The 25,498-nt window shown below is 42.5% G+C and overlaps 1 protein-coding gene across 1 annotated transcript in view; it reads left to right on the plus strand.

Moving 5' to 3' along the window:
* The first annotated feature begins 11,006 nt into the window (after positions 1-11,006).
* LOC140191358 (unconventional myosin-Ib-like) overlaps positions 11,007-25,498 on the plus strand; it is a 78,278-nt gene continuing 63,786 nt past the window's right edge. Inside the window, exons 1-4 of the mRNA XM_072248692.1 lie at positions 11,007-11,132; positions 12,167-12,282; positions 15,204-15,298; positions 17,383-17,487. Of these exons, the coding sequence (XP_072104793.1) occupies positions 11,007-11,132; positions 12,167-12,282; positions 15,204-15,298; positions 17,383-17,487 (442 nt within the window). The remainder of the gene's footprint in view (positions 11,133-12,166; positions 12,283-15,203; positions 15,299-17,382; positions 17,488-25,498) is intronic.

Here is a 25,498-nt window from a genome sequence, read left to right on the forward strand (position 1 = left end):
GAAGTCATTGATGGGAATGGAAGAGCAGACCATGGAGCTGTGAAGGGTGTATGTAATCCCTTCATAATGCTGAAGTGGGAAAGGTGGGGGATATGTCTCTGCTAATGGAATCTTGTTAGAGCCAGCAGAAATTATAAAGCATACTCTGTTGAATGCAGAAGCTGGTGAGCAAAAGGGAATTCTGTTTTTGCTGTGTCCTGGGGGAGAGGGGATAAGAGCAGAGGCGCAGAAAATGGATTACATGTGCTTGAATTCTGACTACCGATTAATAGCCTGCTAGATTTTATTCTGGCAATCCCTGATCTTTTCCAGGAAATCTGAGAGTTTCCCAGCAGGTATGACAGGGAGTATGTCTACCAGCTCACTGGTGATGGACTCCAAATTCTTTCTTGTGCCCATAGTGAGTCTGCATTCTCCTCAAGGCGGTCACTGCTAGCAGCATGCAACCTTCCTGCTGATGAGTGCCCTGGAGGTCCCTGTGCAATGATAACCAACAAGTTATTTTGTCATGTTAGAAATAAGCCAAAGGAAATTTCCATGTCTAATTCCAGGGAATAACCTACCAGGGCTTCCTGCAACTCAGAAGCAGCGTATTTGGAAGAGATGTCCCAACCTCCAGTCCACCAATTCCAACTTGGCCACACAGGGTAACACTACTACCCTCCACTCAGCATGATACTGAAAGAAGTAGAGGTTAGTTTGGAGAGGAGGAATCATCCGGCTGGAAAAAGACACAGAGGAAAAAATGAAATGTCCCAAGACATTTAGGACTGAGCTGTAAAAGATCTTCACGCAGAGGATGGTGAAACTGTGGAACTCTCTACCACAGAAGGCAAAGGGTGTGGGGGGATGTTACAACATTTGTTGCAGAAGGAGGTGGACAGATTTCTAAACACAGTATCAGGTAATGGGAAGAGAACAAAATATAGAATAGAAATAAGATCAGTTGTGATTGTATTCAATGGCAGAGGAGGTCTGAGGAGCTTAATTGCTTAGTCCTCTTCATATTTTATGTGTTTCTGATCTTTGGGCACTTGGTGTGGGACTCAGTGAAGGACCTCCTCATTGGTCTACTCCTGGTCCTGGCTAAGGTGACCATACACAGGTCCAGCAGCAGGGGCATCTGAGCTGATAGTCTGCCCCTATTCAAGGATGTGTCCATGGGGAATGAATGCTGCCTTTCTGAATGCTTTCTGGGTTTGGTGGGCACCACAGGATTTAGATGGAGGGCTTCTGGGACAAGGGGAAAAGGTTTTTGGTTTAATGTCTTTTGTTGATATTTGAATACAGATTTTGCTTTAAGGGTTACGTCCAAAGTAAACTTCATTCAATATTATTTAAATAGTTAAACATTTAAATAATTTAAACATTTCAGGAAATGTTAGTTCAGGATACATGATAGGTCAAGCAATGGGCAAGGGGAGCACGAAAAAAAACATAATATTGGGTGAAGCTACTGAGGTTAAATAGTTAGCTTACTAGAAGAATGTCCACACCAAACAGAAATCGGAGGATTGCATTGCAATCGGCATATCTTCCCCTGATAAAACTTCATTCACTGTCTTCCTATAAGTCAGGTGAAATGCTGAAGCATTGGCTGCGCTAAAATCGATTCAAGGATTCCAATTGCTTTCACTGTGTGCCCTTTGAACGGTATACATTTAGCTGGAGTTTAAATACTGGCCCCGGACGAAAGATAGCGGTGACGTTGGATGTGTGGTGAAAGAGACACAGACTACCTACCGGTTCAAGCGAGAACAGCAGTTGTAACAGTAGCGAGATTCGACTAGAGGAGAGAGATGGCGATGGAACCCTGAGGCGATCGCAGGGAGAGCTCATTTCTTGTATCTCAGCGAGATATCTGACAAAAATAGACGCATTTCATTCAAGGTGAGAAACTTGCATCTGGATGAAAATCGCAGAACCCAAAACTAAACGATTCAGCTGTTTTACCTGTTAGATCAAACTATTGGCTAGAATAATTAAATATACCGTTTGGTCGCTTTTAATTCAATTTTACTTTTTAATTAACAAAAGTTTTATCTGCCGTATCTGTATATGTCCTGTGAACAGGGAAGAATTTCCCCGCCGCTGGGTGTAAAGTTTTTTCCAGAAACTGGATGTTCGCTCCTTCGAAGCGCGGTTTGAACAAAAATGATTTGCATTGTATAGACAAAAAATGAATAGCATCTTTAACTACTTAAACAAATTAAACGTATTTTTGTCATTTTGAAGAAGGTTTTTTATGAACTCGGAATGTAACTAAGTGGTTGATGACACTGGCTCTTGGACTAACACACCTTCTGGTCCATCCTGTCCACATTCTGGTTCACCAGCCCGCTCTTTGAAGGAGTTCTCCCATTAGTCCCGCTTCCCCTATTCCCCATTCCCCCTACCCAAAAAAAAACTTTTCCTTCTGAAAGCTCTTGTTTGAACTGCGATTGTGCCGGGACAGCCCGCAGGTGTCACAACTGGGAGGAAACCGGAGGACCCGGAGGAAAAGCCGCGTGGTGGCAGGGAGAAGGTGCAAACTCTTTACCGACTGCGGCGAGAATTGATCCCTCATCCCGGATCACGAACCGCTACACTATGTTAGTTAACCTGACTGCGATGGAATGCTCCCATTTAAAAATTCCTGCCCTGTTGATCCCGCCAGGGAATACTGACTAATGCTACCCTACCACAAGTGCATGAAATCGCTGCCACACTCAATCAGACCCCAGCATGCTCATCTGTTGTCATTGTATCTAATCTTAGATATTTTTCATTAACTTGTTTTTCAGGGTACAGGCGTCTCTGATAATACCAACGTTTTTATTATTCATACAGTAGAAAGTAATGCTGAGCCAGTGCCTTCTTGGACTGTTGCATCAGCGGAAGCTTTTGGGTTGATCTTTGAAGAATTTCATGCAATGCTTCAGCGTATTGGGTCCAATCAGCCTTAGCTGTTCCTAATCCCAACTTGCAAGGACTCTTTTGCTTCTTTCAATCTTTAAATGTGGCTCCATCAGAATGTATACAACCACTCATAGGAGAGCATAAGACATGACTCCCAGAATTCAGTGGTAAACAGCCTGGCTCAGTCCTTAAGGAGGTCCACCATTTTATTGAGGTATGTTGGACCAACCTGAGAAAGTGATCTGTGCATCTATAAAGTCTAAGATAAAACAAATTAGGCAACATTTTAACCACCTTGCAGAGATCTATGGTCATTTAGCAGCTTTTTATGAGCGACTCGGGAAAATGGTTTCCTCATTTTCCTCATCCCAACCAGATCAAGGCTGGTGCACTTCTGAAACAGTCGCTGATGTTTCTGACTCATATGTCCTCCTGCCCGCCATTAGATTTAGCGCCTGTTTCCTTTCCAGCAGTCAACAAGCTAATGGACAATTAGTGGAAAGCCAAGGCATTGATTCAATTAGTGAGAGAGAAGGGAAGTAGAAGATAATGATAAAAAAAGGAGGGGATGGTGTAAGCCAAGGATAGTGACTACAACTGAAAATTTCAGATAAGTGTGAAAACTGCTTCACATTTTGAATTTCTGCTAGCTTTCTTTTGTACTTTAAAATGTGGATTTCTGTGTCAACGAACAAAGATAGACTTGCATTTCTATAGGGTATTTCATAACCTTGAGAAGCCCGCACACAGCTAACAAAGTAACTTTTTGTAAGTATCTCTGTTGTAGTATTGCAAACATAGTAGTCAGATTACGCACAACAAGATCTCACCAAGGGCAGTGTCTAAATCTGTTTTGTTTTCTCTCTATTAATTGAGGAATAAATATAGGCCCCAAGACCCCAAGTGATTTAGTTGCTCTCCTTTTATGTACTAATGTGGGATTCTTGTATCCACCCGAGAGGAAAGACCTCGATTTCAGGCAAGTCAAACTGCCCAGCGAAATGTGTTTTTAAAAAATGAAGACCCGCAATAAAGAATTCTGTATCTGTACAGCAACACTGTGTTTAGTTAGTAGCTTTTTACTGGGAAAACACATGAGCTGGTGAGATGTCACAGAAGACATTTTGTGTGCCAGCAACCAGGGCATCTATCAAGGGGGTGCCAGAATAGACGTAGAAAGGTAAAGGTGATTTGTTACAGCTGTGGCCTCTCAGTTCATGGTTGGAGAAAGTGCCCTAATAAGAGAAGAAGGTGTGGGGGTCACCCAGCACAGTGGGCAGAAATGACAGCAACACCCTCTGTGTCCAGTTTGACTGCCAACCAGATCATAGAGCTTCTGAGGCAGCACCCAGGCTGACGGTAGCCTCTATTGCAAGTACTTGTCGCCCACATATGTATGCAAGAGTTTTATTAGGAGGCCAGCAATGTGGTATGTTAGCGAACACAGGGTATTCAGTGTCAATGGCTGATCTACCCTTGCCCACAACTGGAGAGGCGATTTACATTACCAGCGCAGGGGGTGAAACTATGAGGGCTGAGAGAAGAGAGCCTCAGGTTCTTGACACAGAGGGAGTGCAGCTTCCTGTAGATTTTTGGGTGTGTCCAAACAATGAGAGTACTGTCCCAGAGATAAACACACTAAGTAAGGAAGGTGTGATCATAGACTAAGGAAAAGGAAGAATAACGTGGACAAGACAGGGACGGTGAACATGTGTGGCCCACAGAGAGACAGCAGCCCCAAGCAGGGACAGCAGACGGGGCAATGTGAAGAGGTCCCAGTGGTAAGGGCCAAACACAGGCAAGAAGTGTTAAAAGCAATTACAGTAGAGGCTCACCAGAAAGGAGAGAATAAGGAGCAGAAAAGGAAAGAGCATGCAGATCACGGGGCAAACCGCACAACAGAAGAACAGAAATCAATAGAAATTGGAGAGGAAAAAAAACTACAAATGCCAATTTAGTAAGATTATATGGAAATGTGAAGGAGCATTGTAACTGGGTTAACACGCTGAGAGACAGAGCAAAACAGCAGCAATATATTGCTGACCGGAGAGAGCCTGAAGGAGAGAAGACGGTCCTTCACGGCTGGGTAACCAAGTCATGGTAAGGGAGCTGCTTGAAAAGGCAGGGTTCTCTGCCAGGTGGATAGGACCACAGGTGGTGCTTCTGGCAAATGGCGCCACGGTAGAGTAGTGACTAGCGCGAGGCTATTTCTGCTTGGGGCCCTGTCTGTAAGGAGTCCCTGTATGTCCTCCCCGTGATTTTCCCTCCGTGCTCCGGTTTCCTCCTATGCACTGGGTAGGCTAATAGGTCATTGTAAACTGACCCGTGATGAGGTTAGGGTTAAATTGGGGGTTGTCAGTGATTGCTGGGGCAGCATGGCTCAAAGGGCCAGAAGGGCCTACTCCACATTTTATCACCAAATAAATAAAAAAAAATTCAGGGAAATGGCAGCCTCATCAAAGCCAGTGGACAAGAAAAAGTAAAGGGACTTTCATCTGTAATGCCACAATATGGGACCATTCTTCTCATAGACAGAGGAGAATTTGATCATGTGGTCATTAATGCAACAAAGTTGTTACATTGCTGATATATCCACCAAGACACATTTATTTCTGCATATTTAAATCCAAATTATATTTTTTTATTATAAAGAATGCTTATGGCATCATTTATTTTGAAACATAGTCGTAGAACAATGCAGCAGAGATACAAGCCCTTCAGCTCAGTGAGTCTATGCTGACTACAGTGCCCACCAGCTAGTCCCAATCTTCTGCATTCGACCCATATTCCTCTAAGCCCCGTTTCTCCATATACCTGTCCAATTGCTTCTAAATGACACTATTGCACCTGCGTCAACCTCTTTCCCTAGCAGCGCATTCTATTTATTTACCACCCTCTGGCTAGAAAAGTTGCCCATCAGGGCTCCTTTAAAGTTTTTTCCTTCACACCCTAAATTTATGCCTCCTCGTTTTGGACACCCCTACCCTGGGGGGAAATCATGCTACCAACCACCTTATCTATTCCTCTCATGATTTTAAATATATTTTTTTTAAATCATCCCTCATTCTCCTACATTCCTAGCCTGGCCATCCTCTTCCTACAACTCAGGCTCTTTACTCCCAGTAACATCCTTGTAAAACAATAAACATGATCATTGTTGAAGTATTTTTTAATTGCAGCTCTTGGCTGAGTGAGCAGGAGTACCTCATGGATCTGTCTGATTGGCTGTGGTTCCATTGGTAGCTCATTCTCTGACTTCTGGATTAGAAGGTCAATTAAGATCCTCTCCAGAGCAGGGGAAATCTTCCTGGCATCCTGGCCAATGTTTATGACTAAAGCATTCCTGCTCTTTATTGGAGCTGGCAGTGAGCACTTAACGAGTATTTTCCCACAATAGTAACAGCTCCTGAAGATGTATATTTTGTGCTTGCAAAGTGTTTGGAATGTCCTTAGATAGTGAAAGAAATTTCAAAACAGAAAATTACCCTTTTTCACTTTAATATTCACCAAGAGGTAAAAAGGCTAGGAGTTACCAGCATTGTGTTTACATGTGTAATCTTGCCCACTGAGGACAAGTTTGGTAACTATTGTCTAAAGTGACTAAAATGGAATTGACCGCAATAAAATAAAGTCCTGAGCCAAAGTAAGCCGATTACGTTAAAGTGGGACGTGATTATCCTTTCCGATTTCGTACTGACATCGACCCTTTATTGCTGACCCCCAGAGCACACCCAGTTACCATTATTAAATGCACATGTTCAAACAGGCACAGAACTTCAGTATCACCAGCTGCTATAAATGAGTTAAGATCCTTTCATTACTTCTAATGGAGAATTTGAGTTTCACAATTACTGTGTATCCATTGTTTGCATCCCTACCACCCCCACTGCAGAGATAAGAGCAATACTCCAAAGATCAGGCATCATAAAGATTGCATTATGAACATTTTAGCAGTGCAGATTGATTTCTTTGACAATCACTTAATACACATCTGACAGATCACTTGCTCTGCTGAATTTGGGAACAAACTTACAAGGTCAGTATAAACAACACACATCAAAGTTGCTGGTGAACGCAGCAGGCCAGGCAGCATCTCTAGGAAGAGGTACAGTCGACGTTTCGGGCCGAGACACTTCGTCAGGACTAACTGAAGGAAGAGCTAGTAAGAGATTTGAAAGTGGGAGGGGGAGGGGAGATACAAAATGATCAGAGAAGACAGGAGGGGGAGGGATGGAGCCAAGAGCTGGACAGGTGATTAGCAAAAGGGATATGAGAGGATCATGGGACAGGAGGCCCAGGGAGAAGGAAAAGGGGGGGGGGGGAACTCAGAGGTTGGGCAAGGGGTATAGTGAGAGGGACAGAGGGAGAAAAAGGAGAGAGAGGGAAAGAATGTGTGTATATAAATAAATAACGGATGGGGTACGAGGGGGAGGTGGGGCATTAGCGGAAGTTAGAGAAGTCAATGTTCATGCCATCAGGTTGGAGGCTACCCAGACGGAATATAAGGTGTTGTTCCTCCAACCTGAGTGTGGCTTCATCTTTACAGTAGAGGAGGCCATGGATAGACATATCAGAATGGGAATGGGATGTGGAATTAAAATGTGTAGCCACTGGGAGATCCTGCTTTCTCTGGCAGACAGAGTGTAGGTGTTCAGTGAAATGATCTCCCAGTCTGCGTCAGTATAAAGTTCTGATTGTGAATTAAGATGGGAAACTAGTAGAACCGAAACTCTTGATCAAGGAGACACCATTCAGCATGGGTCAACTGTGACCGAATTGCCCAGGTTTTGTAAAATAATGATGAAGAGGATAGAGGTGATTGTGGAGCATAAGCACCAGTTTGTTGGTTTGAAGGTCTAAGTACTGTAAATTCTGGGCAACCTCTGTGTGAGCTGGGGTTGTTCCGAGAAGAGATTGGATGAAGGCATTCAGAACTATCAGAGGTTTTCTGCAGTAGAGGGTGGAGAGGGTGGACTATCTCCCTATAGCAGGTTACCATGATCTGGGACGCTGTGCTCAAAGGGACAGAGGAATCAAACCCAACAGAAGCCTTCTGAAGGGAACTAGATAAATAGATGAAAAAATAAATATTTGGGGAGAGAGCAGGGATGAATATGAGAGAGCAGGATAGTGGAACGAATTGGTTAACTACGTGAAAGAGCCAGCACAGGCCAAATGATCCAAATGGGTGCCTCCTACACTATATGGTATGTACAGAACTGCTCAAAGTAGTAAGCCAATTGAAACTTGTAAAATGCCCTTAACCTATAGATTGGAATGAATGTCCCCTTAATACACCACTAGTATACACCTGGCCAGCCGTTGCAAAATTGTTATGAAAAGTGATTACAAATCCATAATTAACTGGCACTTAAACTTTATGGGAGTGCAGGGATGTGAGAACGGCTTGTATTCTGATTGATAATGTTGTGCTTAATGCAGCAGCCAGAGATAGAAATGTTAGAGCACAGACTCACATGATCGTTTGTTTATCAGAAATCTTATTAACTCTCTTTCTGTGATTCCCAATAGGCTCTGAAGTTGGTCATCTGACTGCTGTAATTTTACAGCTGCTAATGGATTCCTTTTTAGTGCTGAGATGAAATGGATATTGATTGAGACTATAGTCTAACCCTGAAGCAAATATTGCTATAATATCATTAATGTAGAACATCGATGGCGGTAGGATGTAACAAAGTCATTGCGATAGATTTATTACTTTATGAACTTACTTCAAGTCATTATCATTAACCAGATAGAAGAGGGGACACTATAAAAGCAGGTTTATTTGTGCCTGCATCTTCAGGTATATTGGCAATGATACATTTTGTCATTATTAGGAATTTACTTTTTTATGATTGGAGGGAGTAGAGATGGGTAAATTCACACCTGACAGTTGTCACAAGTTGCAGTGGTTTTGTGTTTGTCTCTATCCATATTTTTTGGACTCGGGAGAGATAACCCAATCTTCAAATATATGGTAAAACAGCCATAAAGTGTTACTTGAGAGCAAGCTACCTGCCACTTAGATCATAGCTGGTATGTGGCATCTGAAAAGCAGGAAAAGAGAAGAGGAATGGCCTGAGGGGGAAAAAAAGCAAGAAGAAAGGCTGTTCAGAATTAATGTCGCTGCATTTATATACCAGCTTTCACAACTTTGCCATGACCCAAAGCACTTTGTAACGATGAATTGGATTTTGAACTGTAATTTCTTGCTAATCTGATACAAATAAAGCATAAATTGAACAGATGCCGAAGTCATGCAAACAGGGAATGAAAAAACTGCCATAACAGATGTAGCAGAAAAACACTAAGTAACTAATCGACAACAATGTACAGCAGAGGAAGGCGTGCAGGCAACTGAGGGATCTTGCTAATGAGGTACAATAAGAATTTAAAATTAAAATAAACATACTTTAGCTGCACCTTCTCCTGGTACATTATCTTTTTTTTAATTGGATGGGTCAGCAGTTTCTTTGAGCTCTATTTTATGGCTCATTATAATTCTTGGTTGGATAAGACTGACTCTTCGAAGGTACAGTAGGATTGAAGTTTAATTCTGTCTTCCCTGGCACTCAGAATTCACAGTTTCAGTTGTGCTATCTGTGAACAGAATGAAACAGCACAGGAGGAGGCCATTCATCCCTCTCAAAGAGCTTTCCGAGTAGTCTCTTACCCGCATTCTTTCTCCAGAATGTTGCACATTTCTCCGTTCAATTATCTATCTAGTTCTCCTTTTGAAAGTTACAATTGATTCTGATAAAAGACTCTCAGCCAAGCTTCTGCACAGTAGTGGGTAGAATAAGGGAGAAAATATCTTGCTTCCATGTGCTAGAGAGCCCGTAAAGGCGTGAATGCCATTCTTTATATGAAATCCAATATATTAGATTAGATTAGGTTATGAGGACACGCAGTCCTCTTTTATTGTCATATAGTAATGCATGTATTAAGAAATGACACAATGATCCTCCAGAATGATATCACAGAAACACAAGACAAATCAAGACTGAAAAACTGACAAAAACCACATAATTATAACATATAGTTACAACAGTGCAAAGCAATACCATAATTTGATAAAGAACAGACCATGGGTACAGTAAAAAAAAAGTCTCGAAGTCTCTCGAAAGTCCCATCATCTCACACAGACGGTAGAAGGAAGAAAAAACTCTCCCTGCCATGAACCTCCAGCACCGCAAACTTGCCGATGCAGCACCCTGGAAGCACCTGACCACAGCCGACTTTTGAGTCCGTCTGAAAATTTCGAGCCTCCGACCAGCCCTCCAACACCGAGCACCAAGCACCATCTCTGCCGAGCGCTTCGATCAATTTAACTTAATGATCAATGATCAGTGATCACTGTTTATAAACAATTGTCTCATTTCCCCAATCACTCCATTCGTAACATTGCAGCCAAATTTACCTACTTGCTGAGAAAAGTACTCGGAACTTTCCCCTGCCCCAAAAATCCAGGTAAGAATAGGAACGCGATGCATGTGAAATCACAAACTGACAGGCTGGTTCACAACTTTCTGGGGTACATTTTTCTGATGTTCTCTGTTGCACTGTTATGTGCAAGGTAACCAAAAAGTATGTTCCCTCCCACCAACTGTTTCTCAATGCCTGGCAAAGTGGCAATGCCTGCAAAAGGTAATGTCGGTGAACTGAAGAACTCCAGAACCCAGAGCAACATTTTGTAATTTCAAACTGATGTGGGGCAACAACACAGGGTGGCTATCATTAAGGACCTTAACAACCCGCGATACGCCCTCTTCGGTTACTATATCTTAATGTCTCAACATTTTAGGAACAGCTTCCTCTCCCTCCACTGACAGATTTCTGAATAGCCCACGAACCCATGAACGCTACCTCGATGTTCCCTTATTTTTGCAATTGTTTTGGTGATTTATAATACTTTTTCTGTATGGCACTGTACCGCTGCTGCAAAATAACAAGTTTCATAACATATGCCAGATAAATAAACCTGATTCTGACAAAGAATACACTCATCTGGAACAGCTGCCTGTGATGCAAACAATTTCATAGGTTTAAGCACTACTGGATGGATTAATTTCATGTAATTTTTGATTCTTTTTCAGCAACCAACCATGAATAGTAAATCATCATATTTGGACAATGTGGTTGGGGTGGGTGACATGGTACTATTGGACCCCCTCACCGACGAGTCTCTACTTTCAAACCTCAAGGAACGATTCAGCAAAAATGAAATCTACGTAAGTATCGTGAGAGGGAAGACACCCATGTAATGTTTGTTTTCACTGTCATGCCTGATATCATAGGGAATAAATAAGCTGTTAGGTATGACACTTTTGCCAGCAGAATGGCTACCCTGAAATATCCAGGTGATGCCACCACCTCCAAAGGGACTCAGTTATTTCACTGTGGGCAAATGAGTGTTTTGTTTGATAGTCCACTTTGTCAGTTCATTAGTGCCTAACTGAATAGCCCTTGCACACCTTAGGTGTATTGTACGAGCTAAATCCAGCAGAGATCCGTGTATTATGGGTCAAGTGGTCTGAACGAAGTAGGTGAGGCTCTCCAGGAGAGTGGGAAGTCGGTTGGGGGGGTGTTGGCATTCATAGAGTATGATTGTTAGTTTGAGGATTTTGTTGATAATGGGATTGATGATTCTGCTGGGGGTTGGGGAAACAAGGTCAGGTTTCATGGAAGGAGTACATTTTGTAGTTCTGGGGTGTTGGGTCAGAAGATTGGCAGTGGATTGGGTGAAGGTGACATTCGGAAACATCAGGGAAGTATGGAGGTTGCTTAGGTCAGGACTGAAGAGCCGGGTAAGCACCTGCGTAAGTCATGTTCCCAGTGCCAGCCAGGGACCTGCTCAGGTAGGCCCCTTAGACCTGCAGGATCAGGCCCCACAGGACCTGTGGGTGGTACTGCCTGTGCATATAGAAATTGGATGGCATGTGTCCATGTGCATCGTGTATTTGTGTGTGAAACAAAAATCACAAATTATGTGCCAAAGTTGCAGTTGGTGAACAGCCTGATATACCTGGTGGTGCTACACATTCCACTGCAAAGCCTGATGGGTATGTTTGGTGGTTCCTCCTAGTAATGCCTAGCATGTATATTGTGCACAATGTAGAAGATGACAGTGTGCAGGTTAGTTACTGTGGAGGGACTATTATATATGTGTGTGCTCTTCTGGTCAGAGTCAGGAGATGACTAGAGAAATGCAGAATGGTTCCAGGAAGATGCTAACAGATTCCTGTCATTTCACTTATCCTCTTAGACCTACATTGGGAGCGTTGTCATTTCAGTCAACCCCTACAAGATGCTTCCTATCTATGGACAGGAGAAGATCAACGAATACCGCAATGCTAATTTTTATGAGTTGAGTCCTCACATGTAAGTATAGACAGTTGAAATGCAGCCATTTTCCCTAATTGAGTGGGAATGATTGGTTTATTCCTCTGTCAATCAAGATTGGCGACTAAATTATTGTAAGTGATTGAGATCGATTTCATTCACCCTAATTTGTATGTGACTATCCTTCACTCACTGCCTTTTTCTGGAGAAGTTAGCCTACTTTTGTTGAGAGAAGTTGCTTTGGTTTCTACTGTAAGCTCCATTTCCACTCTTTTAAATATTGCTTTGCATAGTGCATTGACTTTGCTGTGCTACAGAGTATGTAAGACAGAGGTTAATAGGTTCTTGATTAGTCAGGGTGTGAAAGGTTAGGGAGATATGGCAGGAGAATGGGGTTGAGAGGGAAAATGGATCGGCCGTGATCAAATGGTGGGGTAGACTTGATGGGCCGAGTGGCCTAATTCTGTTCCTAGTCTTATGGTTTTATAGCCTTAAGGTATCTGCCATGAGCTCAGATGTGCAGACCATGCACCCTGCTCCCCAACCCATTCTTCAATAGTGGCTGACACACGTACAGATCAGGAATAGTAATTGGACATAACTTTCACAAAAGAGCCCTGAAGTTGATCCCCAAGGTCAGGTTGCCTAAGTTATGAGAAAAGATTGGAAAAACTTGGGCATTTTAGCCTGAAAGTGAGAGTCCAAGAAGTAATCTTAGAAACCTAATAGATTTTTTAAAGTTTAGGAAAAGGTTAATTCAGAAATATCAAACTAAACTGTGAAAGAGCAATGAGAGGAGGTAGTCATTTTTCAAAGGAAAATGAATAATTCTTTCATTGCACCAGGATATCCACAGGTGGAGGTAAGAAATAGTTTGGGGGAACATTTAGCTTCTTTATTGTTATAGGATGAGCAAAGATGGACTTCTGTCATCTGTGGTCACCTTGTGAAGTCATCAAGCACAGAGTTCTGGGTTCACCTGAAAAGTTTGGAGTTAAAGGGTCTCATCAGAGCCGCTGCTTTATAGTCAAACTACACAGATTGTGAGATCCTTCCTGATGTTTTGATATTTCAGGATTATACCATCTTTTTGTGGGAGGGAGGGGGGAAGATGTAAACTTTTTAAGTAGACTGCTGCAAAAACAAGCGCACACATGTTTTGAACTGTCAGCAGTAGGAAAAATTTTGTATAATCTGGTTTCAGTAGAAATTGAAAGGAACCTTTCCATTCAGCTTTTAATTCTTTGAACGCATTTGCTGATAAGATTAATTGGCTGTAGATAACAACCAACAAGTGTGGCAAATAATTTGTAAAATGCAGAGCCAGCCAGTAGTCTCTTTACTGTCTTTTTTTCTGCTTTTGTACACTCCCCTATTACAGATTCCTTGCTGTGATCTGCTGCCATAGGTATAACAGTTATACGCTCACTTAGACTAAACATCGGCATGCTTTTGGATCAGGGGTTTCTATCCTGGGGTCCATGGACCCCCTTGGTTAATGGTAGGGGTCCATGGCCTAAAAAAGGTTAGGAACCGCTGTTTTGGATTATGAAAGACATCATGACTAAACTAAATGCTACCTTTGCCTAATGCCCACTCATGCTCACAAGGGTCATGAATAGGGGATAAAAACCAGGGCTGATTTCTTCAACCTGTGTTCACTCTCTTCTCCTATACTTCATATGCCCCATACTGCTTCCTTTTTAGGCAGTTAACAGCATGGATTAGGGAATGTACTTGAAAATTGTGTAGGTGCCCGTATCTGTGGGGCTGTCAGTTTATTATTACTCTGTACCATTAATCACTACCAGTGTGGAGAATAGAGCACATCTGTAGCTCAATACTTGGAAACCTCTCAAATGTGACTGAAGTACTGGAGCAGACCTTAAAGTCACTTCTTAAAAGATGCCTACTTTAAGGGAATGTGCAATGATTGAAGCCAAACGTAAATCCCAAAGAGTTAAGAGTTTGTATGTGGTGTTTCATTTGGTGAAAAAAGGCTGAGAGAACAGAAGATCCATGAGCTCTTGAGGGATGGCTGCATGGTTGACTTACTGTCTCCAGGTTTGAGGGTGAAAGGTGGCCTGAGTAACCAAGGGCAGTTGATGCTCTTAGAGCAAATCTACACCTCAGGAGGGGACAGGAGCAAGAGCCGAACTGTATCAAAGCAAGCATTGGGCTCAGATTTGCTCTTTGTAAATCCAATATTCCACCTGGCCTTGGCAGCCCAATGTGTGGTGACACAATCTAAATTTATAGTATTGTTTTAGCACAGAAGACAATCATTCCGTCAGATCAGTGCAAGCTCCTGGTGGAGGAATCCCATGATTTCCCATTCTTTCCCCATAGACCTGCATTTTTCCCCTTGAATCCCTATCCAGTTCCTTTTGAAGACCTTAATTTATTGTTTCCATGCTCCTTCCTGACTCCCTAATAGGCAAATAGTTTTGGATCATTACCACAAAGAGTACAAAGATGTTGTTCCTCAAATCCTTCTTGTATATTTTATCAGAGCTTTAAAATCTGGTTCTTGAAGCATCTGGTGATGGGGACAGCTTCCCTCTCTCAGCAGCCCTGTCTAAACCTGTCATAGTCTTGTTTATCACCGTCAAATCCCCTCTCCTTTGCTGCAAGGAGAGCATTCCATTGTTGAATGGTTTACAGACACACATTCCTTGGAGTCTCGGGTGCTTGAAAGGAAATACCCAGAGTGGCAGGAGTTCATGGAGCAATGGGTAGCTGGGGTCCTTGAAGAGCAAAGTCATCACCTGGAGAAGACAAGGAAATTGGGACAAAAGATAAAAAAGTTGCTTGAGCATCATAATCTATTGAAAATATTTTTAAAGCACTTATTTTTATATGGGTTTTTGGAAATTACACACTCTCTTTAACAGACTGTTAGGCCACAAGTGACAGTAGAGGATTGTAGCTTCTTCTCATCAACTTGTTTCTCCATGCAGCTATGCCATTGCAGATGAGGCGTACAGATCGCTTCGAGACAGAGACAAGGACCAGTGTGTTCTCATCACTGGGGAGAGTGGTTCAGGAAAAACAGGTATAGTATCACAAGCGACAATTCTTCAGGCTTTGTCCCTGGAGCCACCTATAATCAAATAGGATATGAAATGATGTAATGTGGGTGTAGTTCAAACTCTGAACGCGGAATTTAGACTGAGAGATGACTCAAGTCCAGTTGCTGAGTGATTATCAGCAATGTATCAGTTGGATTATCCCATAGGAATAATTCAGTCTTGTTTAATGCACTGCTGTCAAGGTCAGTAGATGCTTTGAGCAATTAGAAACCTGAAACACTAATGCACTTTTTATATCCTAGGAGCAATAAACAAATAAAACCTTTAACTGAGTTTGTTATGTAGATTTTGTACTGATAGAAAGCAAGGTGATTTTGACAACCTGCAGTAAAATAGTATTAAAAGCTATGTGAAATGGCTTAAAAGAGTAGCAGAGCTGACGTAACATTTTAAAAGTTAAAGCCAGAGAGATCTGAAATGGCACCAGACAGTTCTGGTAGCCCAAGATATGTTAGACAGCATCTGGGACAGAAATAATTAGTTAACCTATTCTTATTCAATTTTAAATGATCTACTGTTTAATGACAGTACTTACTGCCCACAGCTCCCAGCCCATGAAGTGTATGTGCATGCCTTTCTATGGTGGGAAATGGGTGTTCTTGTTGTTTGAACATGACCTTAATGTAGGTGAAACCCACATTACAGCATTTCGGGAAATGGACATTTACCCTTACAGAATTCACAAATCATTACCCAGATGTTTGATATATAGAATAAAATTCGCTCTTTCAGGATTTGTGTGAAAGAAAAGTAAATAAATAAGCACAAACTTGCATCTCTTGATGCACATCCAAATTGTTCAAAATCAGGTTTATTATCACCGGCACGTGACGTGAAATTTGTTAACTTAGCAGCAGCAGTTCAATACAATACATAATCTAGAAGAGAGAAAAAAAATAAATAAAATTTTAAAAAATAATAAATAATCAAGTAAGTCGATTACAGTAAATGTATATTCAAGATTTTTTAAAACGTGCAAAAAACAGAAATACAGTATATTTTTTAAAAAGTGAGGTAGTGTCCAAGTATTCAATGTCCACTTAGGAATCAGACAGCAGAGGGGAAGAAGCTGTTCCTGGATCGCTGAGTCTGTGCCTTCAGGCTTCTGTATCTCCTCCTGATGGTAACAGTGAGAAAAGGGCATGCCCTGGGTGCTGGAGGTCCTTAATAATGGACGCTGCCTTTCTGAGACACCACTCCTTGAAGATGTCCTGGGTACTTAGTAGGCTAGTACCCAAGATGGAGCTGAATAGATTTACAACCCTCTGCAGCTTCTTTCGGTCCTGTGCAGTAGCCCCCCCCCCCCATTACCAGACAGTGATGCAGCCTGTCAGAATGCTCTCCAGAGTACAACTATAGAAGTTTTTGAGTGTATTTGTTGACATGCCAAATCTCTTCAAACTCATAATAAAGTATAGCCGCTGTCTTGCCTTCTTTATAACTACATCAATATGTTGGGATGAGGTTAGATCCTCAGCTTCATGTTATATAAGATCATGATGTGGAGCATTTCCTAAAGATGCAGCCCACTCCCCCTGTAGTGCAGGGGTTGCCTGTAATAGAATAAACCCTACACAGAAGGAGATCACTTGACCCATTGTGGCTATGCTACTTAAACAGGCCCCACCTGCCCATCATGGATGTTTCTATGGTGATATGTATCCCTCAACCAACATCACTGAAGCCTTTTTCTTGATTCTGCTGTTATTTATTTATATCACCGTTATCTGGTTAGTGCAGTAATGTAGGCTCTATTCTTCCAGTGGCAGTACTGCTGTATTGATTTCCCCAAGAGACAATCTCTCAGAAATGAAATATTACCATTCAAACCTGGGCAAATCTTGCCTTCCGTGTCACAATGTAATGGGTAATACCAGGAATTCCAAGTAAGTCCACTTCAGGCTAAAAGGATTTAAGAACAAGACGGAACTAGGGTTCCGCATTTCCCACTCACCACCAGAAAAGATAGTGTGGTGCCATAAATAGTATTATAAGCCTGGTGGAAGGGAATGCTAAGGTAAAATGTGTCTGCTTTTTCCATCCTTAGAGGCCAGCAAACTTGTAATGTCATATATTGCTGCTGTTTGTGGAAAAGGAGAAGAGGTCAATCAGGTTAAAGAGCAGCTTCTGCAATCAAATCCCATATTGGAAGGTATGGCATTCCTGCGTTTATCTGATCTTCACTTAAATGTGTCCTTTCCATCTCTCCCAACAATGCTGATTCTCTATCCAAAATCTGGAATTCCAAAATACTCAACAGGTCAAACAGCATCTGTGGAGAGAGAAACAGTTAACATTTCAGGTCAATATCTTTAACTATGGTCAGCTGGTGGCATAGTGGCATCTGTGCCGAACTTCGGAGCGTAGGCTCCCGAGTTCGAATCCAGCTGGCTCCCTTGCATGCTTTCCATCTGTGCTGAGTTGAACGTCGAGCTAGCAACTCAACCTTGTAAAAAAGAAATTGCCTGCTACAGAAACATCAACAGCAAAAGTTGATAGCCTATGCTCACTCGTGAGTTGAAAGGCAATATCTTTAACTATATTTCCATAGCCTCTGATGCTATTTGACCTCTTGGGTATTCCTATTTTATTAGGGGATTTTTTTACTAGCTCCAGTATGGAAATTATGGGCTTAGTGGCCTCCTCTGTTGTAAATTTCCATGATTCTATCTTTCCCCCCGCTTCATATGTAAGCATTGATTTTGTGTCTTGGCCAACTACTCTATGATAGGGGCTTGATTGCCAAGACTGCCCTTACCTGACATCCTCTATTGTATAGGAGTGCTTGTTTAGTTATCAGGACCAGAGATCCTGTCTGATTTTGTTTTCTTCTTCCTTCTCTATCCGTTGGGTTCTATGGCTAGTTGGAGCACCCCAGCAGCTATCAAGGATGAAAATTCACAACTCAACATAGAGCCCAGGTAGAACCTGGCATTCACTAGGTCTGAAATTAATCAAGGCACACAGAGAAGCTCTATCCTGTACTTAAATTGACTCCTTATGTTTCAAGATAAACACTGCAAATCTAAATCAGGTTCATTAAGGGGAGAAACTGGTTTTGGGTAGGGACTCAAAACATTTGCCAACCATTGTATTACATGCCTGTCATTATATGTGCCTGGTACTATACTTCACCCACCTATGCCCTGTGAGCTTCTATTAGACCTGGGACCATAAAAATATCAATTTGCTCAAATTCCTTTGGCTAAGTTTCAATAGTCCATTTGGAGTTTCCATGTGAGGAAGGAAATGGTAACATGCAGTAATATCTTGGATTTTTTTGATAATATTGTTGAAAATACTGTTTTTTTTATCAGCGATATTACAGATGTGGCAGATGAACAGGTTGATCATTGACTCATTCCCATGCTACAAGCCCATAAGACCTAGGAGCAGAATTAGGCCATTTGGCCATGGCTTATTTATTATTCCTCTTAACCCCCTTTTCCGCCTTGTGTCCGTAACCTTTGACACCCTGATTAATCAAGAACCTGTCAACCTCCGTCTTAAATACATCCAATGGCTTGTCTGCACAGCCGTCTGTGGCAAAGAATCCCACAGATTCACCACCCTCTGGCTAAAGAAATTCCTCCTCATCTCTGTTCTAACCTCAATTCTGAGGCTGTACCCTCTGGTTCTAGACTCCCCTACCGTAAGAAACATCCTCTTCACATCCCCTGTATCCAGGCCTTAAACTATTCAATAGTTTTCAATGAGATCCCCCCTCATTCTTCCAAACTCCAGCGAGTACAGGCTCAGAACCATAAAATCCTCCTCATATGTTAATCCTTTCATTCCTGAGATCATTCTTGTGAACCTCCTCTGGATTCTCTCCAAAGCCAGCACATCCTTTCTTAGGTAAGGGCCACAGCTCACAATACTGCATATGTGGTCTGAGGCTTTATAAAGCCTCAGCATTACATCCTTGCTTTTGTAATCTTGTCCTCTCAAACTGAATGCTTACATTGCATTTGCCTTCCTTACCACTGACCCAACCTGCAAGTTAACCTTTAGGGAATTCTGCACGAGGACTCCCAAGTCCCTACGCACCTCCAATTTCTGAATTTTCTCCCCACCTACAAAATAGTCCACACCTTTATTCCTTCTACCAAAGTACATGACCATATAATTCCCGACACTATATTCCATCTGCCACTTCTTTGCCCATTCTCCCAATGTGTCTAAGTCCTTCTGCAGATACTCTGCTTCCTCAACACTGCCTGCCCCTCCACCTATCTTCGTATGGTCCACAAACGTGGCCACAAAGCCGACAATTCTTTCACCCAAATCACTGACAGTGAAAAGAAGTGGTCCCAACAACGACCCCTCCAGCACCCACCACTAGTCACCAGCAACCAATTAGATATGGTCCACTTTATTCCCACTCTTTGCCTCCTGCTAGTCAGCCAATCTTCTGTCCATGTTGGTATCTTTCCTGTAATACCATGGGCTCCTATCTTGTTTAGCAGCCTCATGTGTGGCACCTTGTCAAAGGCCTTCTGAAAATCCAAGTACACAACATCCACTAACTCTCTTTTGTCTATGCCTGTTATTTCCTCAAAGAATTCCAACAGATTTGTCAGGCAAGATTTCCCCTTTAGAAAACTATGCTGACCTTGGCCTATTTTATCATGTGCCTCCAGGTACCGCAAAAACTCACCCTTAATAACAGACTCCAACATCTTTCCAACCATTGAGGTCAGACTAAAGTGACCTATAATTTCTTTTCTTTTGCCTTCCTCCCTTCTTGAAGAGTGGAGTGACATTTGCAATTGTTCAGTCCTCCGGAACCATGCCAGCATCCAGTGACTCTTGAACATTCATTACTAATGCCTCCATGATTTCTTCAACCACCTTTTTCAGAACCCTGGGGTGTAGTCCATCTTGTCTAGGTGACTGATCTACCTTCAGACCTTTCAGCTTCCCAAACACCTTCTCCTGAGTAATAGCAATGATGCTCACTTCTGCCCCTTCACACTCTTGCATTTGTGGCAATCTGCTAGTGCCATTCACAGTGAAGACCAGTGCAAAAATACTTATTAGGTTCCTCCACAATTTCTTTGCCCCCATTACTACCTCTCCAGTATCATTTTCCAGTGGTCCGATATCCACTCTCGTCCCTCTTTTCCTCCTTATATACTGTATCTGAAAAAAAATTGTATCCTCATTTGTATTATTGGCTATCTTACCTTCATATTTCATCTTTTCTCTCTTTATGGCTTTTCTGGTTGCCTTCTGCTGGTTTTTAAAATATTCCCAATCCTCTAGCTTCCCACTAATCTCTGCTACATTATATGCCCTCTCTTCTGCTTTTATGCTGTCTTTGACTTCCCTTGTCAGCCACAGTTGTCTTTAGAATACTTCATCTTTGGGATGTATCTATCCTGTGCCCTTCAAACTTGCCCCCAAACCACCAGCTATTGTTGTTCTGCTGTCATCTCTGCTAGTGTCCCCTTCCAATCAACTTTGGCCAGCTCCTCTCTCGTGCCTCTGCAATTCCATTTACTCCATTGTAATACTGATAGATTGGACTTTATCTTCTCCTTCTCAAATGGCAGGGTGAAATCCATCATATAACCATATAACAATTACAGCACAGAAACAGGCCATCTCGGCCCTTCTAGTCCATGCCGAACTCTTACCCTATCCTAATCCCACCGACCTGCACTCAGCCCATAACCCTCCATTCCTTTCCTGTCCATATATCTATCCAATTTAACTTTAAACAACAACATAGAACCTGCCTCAACCACTTCTGCTGGAAGCTCATTCCACACAGCTACCACTCTCTGGGTAAAGAAGTTCCCCCTCATGTTACCCCTAAACTTTTGTCCTCTAACTCTCAACCCATGTTCTCTTGTTTGAATCTTCCCCACTCTCAATGGAAAAAGTCTAACCACACCAACTCTATCAATCCCCCTCATAATTTTAAACACCTCTATCAGGTCCCCCCTCAACCTTCTACGCTCCAAAGAATAGAGACCTAACTTGTTCAACCTTTCTCTGTAACTTAGGAGATGAAACCCAGGAAACATTTTAGTAAACCTCCTCTGTACTCTCTCAATTTTATTGACATCTTTCCTATAATTCGGTGATCAGAACTGTACACAATACTCCAGATTTGGCCTTACTAATGCCTTATACAAATTCAACATTACATCCCAACTCCTATACTCAATGCTCTGATTTATAAAGGCCAGCATACCAAAAGCTTTCTTCACCACTCTATCCACATGAGATTCCACCTTCAGGGAGCTATGCACCATTATTCCTAGATCCCTCTGTTCTACTGCATTCTTCAATGCCCTACCATTTACCATGTATGTCCTATTTTGATTAGTTCTACCAAAATGTAGCACCTCACATTTTTCGGCATTAAACTCCATCTGCCATCTTTCAGCCCACTCTTCTAACTGGCCTAAATCTCTCTGCAAGTTTTGAAAACCTACCTCATTATCCACAACACCACCTATCTTAGTATCATCTGCATACTTACTAATCCAATTTACAACTCCTTCATCCAGATCATTAATATATATTACAAACAACAGTGGACCCAGTACAGATCCCTGAGGCACACCGCTACACACTGTCCTCCAATCTGACACACAGTTATCCACCACTACTCTCTGGCGTCTCCCATCTAGCCACTGCTGAATCTATTTTACTACTTCCATATTAATGCCTAACGATTGAACCTTCCTAACTAACCTTCCGTGTGGAACCTTGTCAAAGGCCTTACTGAACTCCATATAGACAACATCCACCATTTTACCCTTGTCAACTTTCTTAGTAACCTCATCAAAAAATTCAATAAGATTTGTCAAACATGACCTTCCACGCACAAATCCATGTTGACTGTTCCTAATCAGACCCTGTCTATCCAGATAATTATATATACCATCCCGAAGAATACTTTCCATCAATTTACCCACCACTGATGTCAAACTCACAGGCTGATAATTGCCAGGTTTACTCTTAGAACCCTTTTTAAACAATGAAACCACATGAGCAATACACCAATCCTCCAGCACCATCCCCGTTTCTAATGACATTTGAAATATTTCTGTCAGAGCCCCTGCTATTTCTACACTAACTTCCCTCAAGGTCCTAGGGAATATCTTGTCCGGACCCGGAGACTTATCCACTTTTATATTCCTTAAAAGTGCCAGTACTTCCTCTTCTTTAATTTTCATACTTTCTATAACTACCCTACTTGTTTCCTTTACCTTACACAATTCAATATCCTTCTCCTTAGTGAATACCGAAGAAAAGAAATTGTTCAAAATCTCCCCTATCTCTTTTGGCTCCGCACATAGTCGTCCACTCTGATTCTCCAAGGGACCAATTTTATCCCTCACTATCCTTTTGCCACTAACATAACTGTAGAAACCCTTTGGGTTTATTTTTACCTTATTTGCCATTTTCTTTTAGCTTTTCTAATTTCTTTCTTAAGATTCTTTTTACATTCTTTATATTCCTCAAGTACCTCATTAACTCCAAGCTGCCTATATTTATTGAAGATCCCTCTCTTTTTCTGAACCAAGTTTCTAATATCTCTTGAAAACCATGGCTCTCTCAAACTTTTAACCTTTCCTTTCAACCTAACAGGAACATAAAGATTCTGAACCCTCAAAATTTCACGTTTAAATGACCTCCATTTCTCTGTTACATCCTTCCCATAAAACAAATTTTCCCAATCCACTCCTTCTAAATCCCTTCGCACCTCCTCAAAGTTAGCCTTTCTCCAATCAAAAATCTCAGTCCTAGGTCCAGTCCTATCCTTCTCCATTATTACACTGAAACTAATTGTATTGTGATCACTGGACCCGAAGTGCTCCCCAACAAATACCTCTGTCACCTGCCCTGTCTCATTCCCTAACAGGAGATCCAACACTGCTCCTTCTCTAGTTGGTACCTCTATGTATTGCTGCAAAAAACTATCCTGCACACATTTTACAAACTCCAAACCATGCAGCCCTTTTACAGAATGGGCTATGTGTGGAAAATTAAAATCTCCCACAATCACAACCTTGTGCTTACTACAAATATCTGCTATCTCCTTACAAATTTGCTCCTCCAGTTCTTGGTCCCCATTAGGTGTTCTATAATACACCCCTATAAGCATCACAACACCTTTCCTATTCCTCAATTCCACCCAAATAGCCTCCCTGGTCGAGTCCACTAATCTATCCTTCCAGAGCACCACTGTTATATAATCTTTGACAAGCAATGCAACACCTCTCCCTCTTGCCCCTCCTATTCTATCACTCCTGAAGCAACGAAATCCTGGAATATTTAGTTGCCAATCACACCCCTCCTGCAACCACGTTTCACTAATAGCTACAACATCATATTTCCAGGTATCAATCCATACTCTAAGCTCATCCACCTTTCTTACAATGCTCCTAGCATTAAAATAGATGCAATTAAGAAACTCTCCACCTCCCAATCTCTGTTTATCCTTAATTGAGCAAACAACTTTGTTATCTTTTTCTTCTTTTTCCCCTACATCAACCTCCCCTCTCCTAGACTCCTTAATTTGATTCCCTCCCCCGAACCATTCTAGTTTAAAGTCACCTCAGTAGCCCTCGCAAATCTCCCTGCCAGGATATTGGTTCCCCTATGATTCAAGTGCAACCCGTCCCCTTTGTACAGGTCACACCTGCGCCAATAGTGGTCCCAATGATCCAAAAACCCGAATCCCTGCCCCTTGCTCCAATCTCTCAGCCACGCATTTATCCTACATCTCATTGCATTCCTACTCTCACTGTCGCGTGGCACAGGCAGTAATCCCGAGATTACTACCTTTGCGGTCCTTTTTCTCAACTCCCTTCCTAACTCCCTATATTCTCCTTTCAGGACCTCATCCCTTTTCCTACCTATGTCATTGGTACCTATATGTACCACGACCTCTGGCTCCTCTCCCTCCCACTTCAGGATCTCTTGGACGCGATCAGAAACATCCCGGACCCTGGCAAACTACCATCCTGGTCTCCTAACTTCATCCACAGGATCGTCTATCTGACCCCCTAACTATTGAGTCCCCCATTACTATTGCCCTCCTCTTCCGTTCCCTATCCTTCTGAGCTACAGGGCCAGACTCTGTGCCGGAGACACGGCCACTGTCGCTTCCCCCAGGTAAGCTGTCTCCCCCAACAGTACTCAAACAGGAGTACCTATTGTCAAGGGGCACAGCCACCGGGGTACTCTCTAGTACCTGACCCTTCCCCTTCCCCTTCCTAACCGTGACCCATTTGTCTGCCTCCTGTGGCCCCGGCGTGACCACCTGCCTGTAACTCCTCTCTATCAACTCCTCACTCTCCCTTACCAGACGAAGGTCATCGAGCTGCAGCTCCAGTTCCCTAACACGGTCCCTTAGGAGCTGCATCTCGGCGCACCTGGCGCAGATGTGAACGTCCGGGAGGCTTGGAGACTCCAGGACCTCCCACATCCGGCACTGAGAACAACAAGCTGCCCTCACACTCATACTTCCCCTCTCTTCAAATAACAGTGGGAAAAAAAGAATAACCAAACGCTCTTCGCCTCGCGCGTTTAGCCAAAGCCCTTAAGCCTTCACTCTGCTCCTGGCTCACTCCGCAGCCCGCAAACTATGCTGCCGCTATGTAAGGTTGTGTTCCTTTTAAATCTTCCTCTTTTCACTCCCCAACGTCACATGCCTGCGCAGTCCTGCCTCTCTCGACACCAATGAAAAAAACCGAAAAATTCAAAAAAGGCCTCCTTCACACTCCCGCTCCGAATCTCAGTCTTCTTTCTCCCAATTAAACTCGAATCAGGATTTGTGTCCTTTTAAATCTCCCCTGTTTCACTCCCCGACATCACACACCTGTGCAGTCCTGCCTCTCTCGACACCGATGAAAGAAACCAAAAAAATATTATGACTAGTGCTTCCTAAGGGTTCCTTTACCTGAAGCTTCCTAATCAAATCTGGGTCATTGCACAGCACCCAATCCAGAATAGCTGATCCTCAAGTGGGCTCAACCACGAGCTGCTCGAAAAAGCCATCTTGTAGGCATTCTACAAATTCCCTCTCTTAGGGTCCCGCACCAACCATATTTTCTCAATCTACCAGCATATTGAAAACCCCCATGATTATCTTTTTGCATGCCTATTCTATGTACTGTTGTAATTTATATCCCACA

The sequence above is a fragment of the Mobula birostris genome, chromosome X (genome assembly GCF_030028105.1).
Source record: "Mobula birostris isolate sMobBir1 chromosome X, sMobBir1.hap1, whole genome shotgun sequence".
In the NCBI taxonomy this organism is placed as follows: Eukaryota; Metazoa; Chordata; class Chondrichthyes; order Myliobatiformes; family Myliobatidae; genus Mobula; species Mobula birostris.